Source organism: Pteropus medius, unplaced genomic scaffold (assembly GCF_902729225.1).
Source record: "Pteropus medius unplaced genomic scaffold, Ma_sr-lr_union100, whole genome shotgun sequence".
NCBI lineage: Eukaryota > Metazoa > Chordata > Mammalia > Chiroptera > Pteropodidae > Pteropus > Pteropus medius.
In genome coordinates this window covers 110,802-121,407 of record NW_024354704.1, presented here as the reverse complement: position 1 = coordinate 121,407, position 10,606 = coordinate 110,802, and the positions used below count along the sequence as shown (strand labels likewise).

Here is a 10,606-nt window from a genome sequence, read left to right as displayed (position 1 = left end):
AAACCACACATAAATACAAATCATTGTTCTAGGTGGTCGATATATATAAGGAGTAAAACATGCAAAAGTTTCTGCTATTGTAGAGCCTTGTTCTAGTAAGGGGACACACATTAAACAGTCAACATAATAGAAAAGTAAATTACCTAGTACTTTATGAAGGGTAAATGCTATGAAAAAAATGAAATACTTTAAGAAAAATGAGGGTAGAATTCAAATTATATTGGGTGGTCAAAGACTTTGCAGTCATCCAATCATCAATCAAAGGGCACTTTGGTTTTTTCCATGTTTTAGCCACCGCGAATATGCTGTAATAAACATTGAGGTGTATATATCTTTAGGGATGAATGTTACGATGGAATATTACTCAGCCATAAGAAAAGATGAAATACTGCCATTGATGACAACATGGATGAATGTTGAGATAATCGTACAAAGCAAAATAAGTCAGGAGGAAAAAGTCGAGAACCATATGGTTTCACTCATATGTGAGATATAAAACCGAAAGCAACAAACAAGATAAACAGAGACTCAAGGACACTAACAACAGTTTACTGGTAACCAGAGGGAAAGAGTGGAGGGAGTAAGTAAGGGTAAATAAAGGGAGTCAAATAAATGGTGACAGAAGGAAATTTAACTTTGGGTGGGGAACACACAATATAACATTCATATGACAGACTATTGAATTATATACTCAAAACCTATATAATTTTATTAACCAATGTTACCCCAATAAATTTAATTTAAAAAGAAAAAGAGTTCACAGTCATTTATAGCTTTTTTAAAATTTCTTTTTTTCCTACATCGAAACATATTTCTCTGTATTCTTTACTTTTTTTCTTTTTTGTAATTTTCCCAGGTCCATAGAGTCATCTATTTCATACATGTCAAAAATAAAGAGATTGTGATGTGTGACTTTAAATAAGTATTGGTCTTTACTTTCAAAAGATAAATAGTAAGCTCTAGATAACCTATGTAAATCCTACGTAAACACTAATGATTTAAAATAAAATGCACAGCAACCTACAAAGGCTAATTACTAAAACAAAAACAAAAACAAAAAAACTTCTGCAATTAATAAATGGAATGGAACCTAACTTCAAGGCTTAAAAAACTGTACTTTATAATCAATCATGTCTAGCAATGGGCTTTGTCTCCTCCCTACTTTTATTCCCTTACTCTATCGAATCAGATATTCAGAATCTGTATAGGGAAAAGATAGCTGATAAATAATTATCTTCCAATGTGAAAATGGGTTATTTCAAGCTGTCAAGTTACTTTCGCACCAACTGCGCTACATCAGAAATATTTATATCTTTCCAATTTACACACCTCCTGTTAAACAATAAAGTGGAAACGTGAGGCTGCAGCTGCTGGGTGCTATAAACAGGGTTATTAGGAATGACTGCTCTTACACAACGTGCAGTCACCTTTTTTTAGTATATCATATTATCAGAAAATAGACAAGTGAGAAATTATAAAAACTCAGTCAATGAAAATCAATACAGGATTTTTACATGCCTATTTAACATAAAATTAGAGAACACATTTTATTGGTACTTAGACAAGGGAAGTTCGAAGACAAATCACTTGTCTTTGCTTTGCAGTCATTCTAAGTAGTTCACTCTATTTAATTAGTATAAATGAAAATATAGAAATTTAAGGTGAAATTCAGAACCCTGAAAATTAAAAATTAAAAAATTCAATATGTGAAAATCAAAGAAAATAAAGGTAATGTGGAAATTAATAAAAATGAAGAAAATAGTAGGTTTGATACAAAGGCTAATTACTAAAAAAAAACTTCTGCAATTATAATATTATAATGTGAGAAACAATATTATAAGGTTTTAATATTTCAAATATTGACAAAACAGTAAAGTTGTATAATTATATGATACTAATGTATTATGGTACTATGTGCAATCATATAAAACATTCTAATTTTAAAAAATTAGGAAGTAGTGTTAATTAGCCAATATTTATAAGGCAACAGATAATCTGAATACATAATTTAACTATGGGAGGAAGTACTAAAAAAATATACAAAGTTCTAAGATTTATGCTTTCAAAACATTCTCAAGATTTTATTACTGTTATATTAAATATGTAAACTTCATGTTCAGAACTTATTCATTTAAAGTATTTGTGTGTGTGTGATTCCACATGCTGTAGTTTATTTATGTAGGTCAGAGTTCACTTACCAGAACATACAGTGGAAGGAACTGAAAATCTTAGTAAATTGAATGACTAGGCTCTGCACTTTATACATGCTTTGAGTTTTGATTTCTAAAAATAGTCTATAATTCTATATTTTTGTAGAAGATTGATGTGGGGTATTTAAAATGATGAAGAGAGGTTAAAAACTGTTCTAGTCTCTAGCATCAGGGAAACAAAGTGTTTATATTGAAGAATTTTTCATCTAGTGGGCAAATAAAGGAGACAAGCCACTAACCTCCTTTCTCTATGGCTGTGTTACACAATTACAAGTAAGTTATATAATCATTTCTTGAAGAGTGAGGAAATGACTTCAGTATCCTTCTCAACGAAGTGCCAACACCATAAGAGTTGACCTGTGTGATGAAATTTATTTGTATCCCTGATATAGTCCAACTTTCAGACTTATAATAGGAAAAAAGTGAAATACAGACAGAGGACTTGGTGAATCAGCACACATTTAGATCTATATCGTATATCCATTACCTTTCCATACTCCATGCTGCCTATCTATTTGTTTCTGTCCTGGTTTTGGCTTCTACAATAATGCATAAATTCCAAACAAAGCATGCGTGCTAAAAACTAGGAGCACTGTATGGTAGCACATATAACACCAAACCCCACAGCAAGATTCATGGTATGTATGTCCCTCTGAGTTGAGAAAACAGTACTGCTCTCCCAGTTATCATAGAATGTTTTCTGACAACCAAACCTTATTCTAAACTAATCACAGGTTTTTCCTTAGATATCGGCCTATTCTCTATCTCCTGATATGGCTTCACATGGCACTCTCTGCAAGCATCTAGTCAGAAATTACCTTTGCTGTAAATCTTCAGGCATCTGACATCCCCTGCTTATACCTTGAGGTTGCCCAGATAAATCCTGGGGCTGCTTAAGGGCATACAGCCTGGGTCCCCAATGTGCTTCCTCCCTCTTCCTTTTAATGTAGCTACTGGTAGACCTTTCCAGAGGAGAAAGTGAAAGGGCCTCTTTCCTTTAGAAACACTTAGTATGAAGTCTACCCTCTTAACAAATTTTTAAGTGCACAATACAGTTCTGTCAACTACAGGCACAATGTAGTACAGCGAATCTCCTCTCCCCAGCTGTGGCACCCACCAGCCTGCTTTCTATTTTTATGATATTGACTAATCTAGGTACTTCATATAAGTAGAATTACAAAATATTTGTCATTTTTGTTACCAGCTTCTTAAAAGTAGCATAATGTCTTCAAGTTTCATTGATATTGCAGCATGTGTCAAAATCTCCCTTTTTAAGGCCAAATACTATTACATCGTATGTGTACACCACATTTTCTTTATCCATTCCTCTAACAATGCACATTTAGATTGTTGTGGCTATTGTGAATAAGGCTGCAATAACTATGAGAGCGTAGATATCTCTTTGAGATTCTGATTTCAATTCTTTTGGGAATACATCCAGAAATAAAATTGCAGGATTATATGGAAATGTTATGATTGATTATGTGAGGAAACACCAGACTGTTTTCCATAACAATCGTACCATTTTACATTCCCACAAGCAATGCACAAGGATTCTAATTTTAGCATGTTCTCCTCAACAATTGTTATTTTCTGCATGTGTGTGTGTGTGTGTGTGTGTGTGTCCATTATTCTGACAATTATTGTGCCATTCTCCATTCTGAAAGGAGGATTGGTATTTTTATCATGTGATATTTCTTATTTTAGTGGTATTCTTTATCACATTGGTAAGAATTAAAAGTATCCATCTTTCGTATGTGGAATTTGTATTAAAATAGCCATTATTAAGTATAAGATACAAACAACCATTTCTCTCTCAAATGCTAATAAGAACAATAAGGACAAGATGTATATGTGTGTCTGTGCATTCTAATATTATTTGTAATGGGGGGAATTTTAAATGCTCAGCAAAGAGAATTTTGATTCATTATAGCACATCCATAAAATGAAACCAATTTCAGCCATTCAAACTGATACTGGTTTTGCATTTTCCTAATAATAGCTAGTAAAGTTGAGTATCTTTTCATATATCTGTTGGCCATTTGCATGTCTTCTTGGGAGAAGTGTCTGTTCAAGTCCTCTGTCCATTTTTTAATTTGATTGTTTATTTTTTTGTTTTTGAGCTGTATGATTTCTTTGCACATTTTGGATATTAGCCCCTTTATCAGAGGTGCTGTTTGCAAATACCTTCTCTCACTCAGTTGATTGCCTCTTTGTTTTGTTTATGGCTTCTTTTGTTGTACAGAAGCTTTTTAGTTTGATGTAGTCTCATACTATTTTAATAATTGTCACTTTGTAGTATAATTTGAAGGATTGTGATACCTCTGGCCTTCTTCTTCTCAGGATTGCTTTGATATTCAGAGTCTTTTGTTATTCCAGAAAAATCTGATAATGTTTTGTTCTGTTTCTCTAAAAAGCTATTGGGATTTTGATGGAGAATGTATTAAATCTGTATATTGCTCTGGCCATTTTTAACTACATTGATTCTTATAATTCATGAACACAAAATATCTTTCCATTTCTTTGTGTCTTCTTCTTCTTTTAATAATGTCTTGTTTTCAGTGTATAGGTCCTTCACTTCCTTTGTTAAGTTTATTCCTAGGTATTTTATTGTTTTTGTTGCAATTGTAAAAGAAATTTTTTTTCAATTATTTTTCTGAAATTTCACTGTTAGTATATAGGAATGCAATGGATATTTATACATTGATTTTGTATCTTGCAACTTTAGTATATTTGAGATACCATCTCACATCTGTTAAAATGGCTGTTATCAATAAGACAAGTAATAACAAATGTTGGAGAAGTTGTGGGGGAAAAGGAATCCTCATAGACCACTGGTAAGAATTTAAATTGGTACAATCACTATGGAAAACAATACAATGCTTCCTCAAAAAATTAAAAATATGACCCAGCAAGCCTTCTTTTGTATATCTACCTGAAAATTTTGAAAGCATTTTTTCATAAAGATATATGCACTCCTATGTTCATTGCAGCATTATTCATGGTGGCCAAGATATGAAAACAATCAAAATGTCCTTTGCTAGATGATTGGATAAAGAAGATGTAGTACATAAATACAATAGAATACTACTCAGCCATAGAAAAGATGAAATACTGCCATTCGCAACAATATGGATGGATCTTGAGAATATCATGCTAAACAAAATAAGTCAAATGAAAAAAGTTGAAAACCATATGACTTCACTCATATGTGGGATATAAACAAAAAGCAGCAAATGAACAAGACAGACAGAAAAACAAAATCTTATAGACACAGACAACAGTATGGTGGTTACCAGAGGAAAAGGGAGGTTGGAGGGGTAGAAAAGGATAAAGGTGATCAAATATATAGTGATGGAAGGAGATTTGTCTTTAGATGGTGAACACACAATACAACATACAAATGATGTATTATTAATTGAATTGTACACTGAAACCTATATAATCTTTTTCACCAATGTCACCTTAATTTAATTTAACTTTATTAAATTAAAAAACCTGGTGGTGGAAATGTATACACTAATATCAAATGGTTAATTATTGCTTAAAATGAAGATTTCCTAATTAGGTATTAAGTGCTTAAAATTATATATATACATATATATATACATATATATATATAGAGAGAGAGAGAGAGAGAGAAAGTCAACTCTTTAAAATGAAAAGATCCACATTGTAATTTTTCTAAAATTATACTTGTCTCTAAACTGGATATGACGTCTCTAATAATTCAATTATTAACTGAATCTCTGTTTTTGAAGTACCATTACGGTCGGTTATACAAAAGTAATTTAAATATCCTAGTTTTCACTCATAACATGTTCAACAAAAAGATATTATTACAAAGAAGTTATATTTTTTAGCATTGAATTTATTCACTATGAAATGAACTGTGCTTAATTTTTCATTAGTAAAGAATAGCTTTGATACACATTCTTAAAATATCTCTTGGATTTTATGCTAATGTTGAAAATTATATAGAAAAGTAAAGGTGAAATTTGAGTTGCTTCTACTTTTAGACATATGCTAGTTCTATAACTCAATTGAAAGAAATACTTCCTAAGGAAATTTTAGCTGGAATATTATATATAAAATGTCTTCAATAATTTTTAAATGTTTCACAGACAGTAGACTCAGATCCTTTTTCCTAACTAGTTCTCTGCCTGTTTTGCCTTTCATATTTTAAACTACTCACAGTGTTAAGAATAATACATGAATCATAGGAATATGAACATCCAAAAATGTTGATTCATATTTGTTATGTTCCCCGCCTCCGCCAAATACCTGGCCATTACCCTGTTAGATAACTTCCTCAACCTTCTCCTGGGACACAGGTCACATAATAAACCAATTAAAAAATACTGGACAAAGTTGTTCTTGTGCATGATTCATCAGTGCCCTATTACTATTTTCCCAAAAGTCATTAAGAATTAATCTCGAAGAATATTTCTGAAAGGAAATTTTTTTTGTAGCAAAACACATTAAAGGTGCTAGGTTTACTTCTTGCCTAAGGAAAATAAATGGAAATGGCCCTTTGTGAAATATCAGAATAGCTTATCAAAAATAATTCTAGATTGTTTTGCTTTTATAAGTTTTAGCTGAAGATATGGTGTTAAGAAAGCAGGTATAGTATTTCAAGATTCCAGATTTGGGACACTAGCAGGAAAAAAACATTTGGAAACTTTTCCATTAGATGTTTTGAAATGGAACATCAAAGTTTTTATAATGGAATATACAGCTTCATGGGGAGAGTTATTTCCCCATGAAGCGTTACCTTACTGCTTGTCTTTTGATTTAAGATATTGAGCACTTAGTTTGCATTCAATATTTAACACTAACCATCAATCTTTTAACGATATGTAAGTATTCTCAGTTTATTTTTATCTGATGTTTTAAATTCTATTCATTAGACAACATTAATTACTACCTCTGGTGTATTTCTCTATATATTATATGTAATATATGTGTACAATATAATATATATTCAATAGTTAAATCAATAAACTGAATGGCGATTTTTATAATTAACTGAAATATGTGGGATATAGCATGATTTCCTTAATGTACATTTACATGTTAGAAAGATCTGATGCATATTCCTAGTGTGAGTATCCAAGATAGTTCTAAATAACATAGGTAAAAAGTTTGCATATTTCATATCTAAACTCTGTATTCATATATACTTCTGAACTTCACCAATATATCTCGTGAACATTGTTTGATGCTCAACTAATAACTAGATTTTAAAAACTATTTTCAAGAATTTTGAAATAGTAAGTATTAAAACTAAGTTAATTGAACTTCATGGAAAAACACCTCTTTTAGAAAATCAACAAAAAAGACGGGTTCAGAGGCTCCATTGATATCTGGAAATTGAATAGTAGTGGATTTTAAAAATATAGGTACTGTTTCTATAAACCACTGTTTAATATAAATAACAGTTCATATTAGAATTTTAGAATGATTTGGTCTCCTATTTTTTACAAAGAAAGGGGCAATAAATAAATAGTTGTAAGTATTCACTACTTCTCAAAAAGAACATTTTGAATTTTAACTGGCAAATATTAATTAGGGTTGAGCTGATTACTGATTTCCATCATCAGTAGAAATTTCAGGCCTGGAAAAGATGACATAAGAAAAGCATGTTGTCTCTTACATTCTAGCTAAACAATGAGGCATCCGAAAAGTTTATGTTCAATCAATAGATTTCCCATGTAACAATTGTAAGTAATGGAGTCAGAGTAAACATGTAGCAAGGAATCTGAGGACATTATTTGGAGTAATAAGATTGCTATTAAACACAGAAGATACACCCATAAAAAGTATAACAGAATTGGAGAAAATAAGAAATGTATAGAATTTATAGAAAGAACTTATTTTAAGCTTCAGGTACTTCTTGTGAAAATACATTACTTTAAAAATAGGTGCAGATATTTATGCTTGTGTAATTGATTTATTGTTGTCTGCCTTGTTTTCAGTAAGATTTGTCAAAAATCAACCACCAGAAATGAAAAATAGAACATTGGTGACAGATTTCATCCTCCTGGGTCTGACGGATAATCCAAATATACAGGTCATGATTTTCTGCTTTTTATTTCTCACATATGTATTGAGTGTTACTGGAAATCTCACTATCATCATTCTTACTCTGCTGGATTCCCACCTGAAAACTCCTATGTATTTTTTCCTCAGGAATTTCTCCTTTTTAGAAATTTCATTTACTTCTGTCTGTAATCCTAGATTTTTGATCAGCATCCTAAGTGGAAACAAATCTATTTCCTATAATGCTTGTGCAACTCAGCTATTTTTCTTTATCTTCCTTGGTTCAACAGAATTTTTTCTTCTGGCCTCTATGTCCTATGATCGTTATGTGGCTATCTGCAAACCTCTACATTATACGACCATCATGAGTAATAGGATCTGTTACCAGCTTGTGGGCAGCTCTTGGCTGGCTGGTTTCTTGGTAATCTTTCCACCACTGACCATGGGCCTGCAGCTGGATTTCTGTGACTCCAATGTCATTGACCACTTTACCTGTGATTCTGCTCCTTTACTGCAAATATCTTGCACAGACACCAGTACTCTAGAGCTCATGAGCTTTGTTTTAGCTGTGCTTACTCTTATGTCCACTTTGATGTTAGTAATTCTCTCCTACTCTTACATCCTCAGAACGATTCTGAGAATCCCCTCAGCTCAACAAAGAAAAAAGGCCTTTTCAACCTGTTCCTCCCATATGATTGTTGTTTCTATTTCTTACGGAAGCTGCATCTTCATGTATGTGAAAACATCAGCAAAGGAGGGGGTTGCTTTGACAAAAGGGGTGGCTGTGCTCAATACCTCTGTTGCTCCTATGCTGAATCCATTTATTTATACCTTAAGGAACCAGCAGGTGAAACAAGCATTTAAGGATATTGTGAGAAAAATATTTTCCTCAAAAACGTTAATCTGACTGTAATTTATAACTGAAACATACACATTTTTAAACCAGAGAACCAATGAATAATTTATTTTTTAAATATCTTCTCTTTTTTCTTTTATTTACCTCGGAAATACAATTGCTTTATGCTATTTTGGATATAATAGTCTTACGTTGCAAATCTTATGTGAACTTTAGCATAAAATTATTATAGAATGGTTTTATGTACTTTCATAGATACAACTCAAAGTTAAGACTAAAGTTATTTCATATATTTACACATGTACTTTGCATAATACACTTAGTGAAAATATAAACCACTGCCTAAAATATTTGAACAGAACAAGGTTTTTTAGTTCTTAATTCAAGTATTTCTAGATTTAAGATGTACATACACATCTATATACAAACATATGTATAAATGTATATATGTATATGTGCATATGTATATATATATAAATACTTTTTAATGTTTTTTTAAAAACTGAAATAAATTAAACCACATGGGTATAAGAATAACTCAAATAAAATAAACACAATAAAGTAAGAGTTAATGTGGGAAAAGAGAATGTATATTTTCATACCGAGCATAAAATTTAACTCACAATTTACTTATATTCTCTATTGAAAAAAAAAACTTAAAAATCTATTTCAAATTTGTCATCATGACCAAAAATCAGTAGGAGAAAAATACATTTTACTGGTTTTTTAAAAAAATTTTTGCTTGTTTTTAGAGCAATTTATTGCTTAAATAAGAAAAAAACAATAATTAATACAACAAACTATGACTTTAAGAACAATTTCATGAATGTCGAACTTTTATAATTAGAGTTAATACTTAAAGAAAAGGCCATAGCATGTAATCACATTTCTATAAATTAGTCCTACAGGAAGCTGGGAATATTTGGCTTGGGAATAACATGCACACTCCTCTCTAAGGACCTTAACTTACACAAGGTTATGATTTAGGACTATTTAACCAAACAAATTCTAGCTAATATTATTTTCTCTCTTACTAATGTCTCTGTCTAACTTTGGTAAGATTTGAGCATTATATTATGTGAGATTATCTTGGTTGCCAAATAAACATTAAAAATAAAATCAGTTTTAATAAAAGGATTTAACAGATTGACAATTTTAGGAAGACTAGTCAGAGCTACAAAAATTCTGCTTAGTTCAGGAGCTAGAAAGACAAATTCATTTATATTATGACTACTTATTGCTCACTCTCTCTATTTTTAATATTTATCTTATTTTGGTCTAATTTTGTTTTTTTCTTCCAAAGCAAATTGTCTTTTTTCATGTGATAAATGGTACAGTTACTTGACTTAATACACTCTTTTCAGTTTATGACTCCTGCCACCAAGTTCAATAAAAGTATCAATTGGAAGGTGTTGGTATGCCTTTGAGATGGTTGAATCATCACTTTGAGTCCTGAGTATCAATTATATGTTTCATAACCATAGTGTGTTGCTTAAGT

The 10,606-nt window shown here is 31.1% G+C and overlaps 1 protein-coding gene across 1 annotated transcript; it reads left to right on the top strand.

Annotated features, from left to right (window-relative positions):
* The first annotated feature begins 8,217 nt into the window (after nucleotides 1-8,217).
* LOC120596746 (olfactory receptor 6C76) lies at nucleotides 8,218-9,159 on the top strand. The gene has a single exon (XM_039855208.1). The coding sequence runs from the start codon at nucleotides 8,218-8,220 to the stop codon at nucleotides 9,157-9,159; it is 942 nt and encodes a 313-aa protein (XP_039711142.1).
* Nucleotides 9,160-10,606: the final 1,447 nt, after the last annotated feature.

What these genes read in the sequence shown, in the direction of transcription:
- LOC120596746 (XM_039855208.1), top strand. Translation starts at nt 8,218, where the DNA reads ATGAAAAATAGAACATTGGTGACAGATTTCATCCTCCTGGGTCTGACG.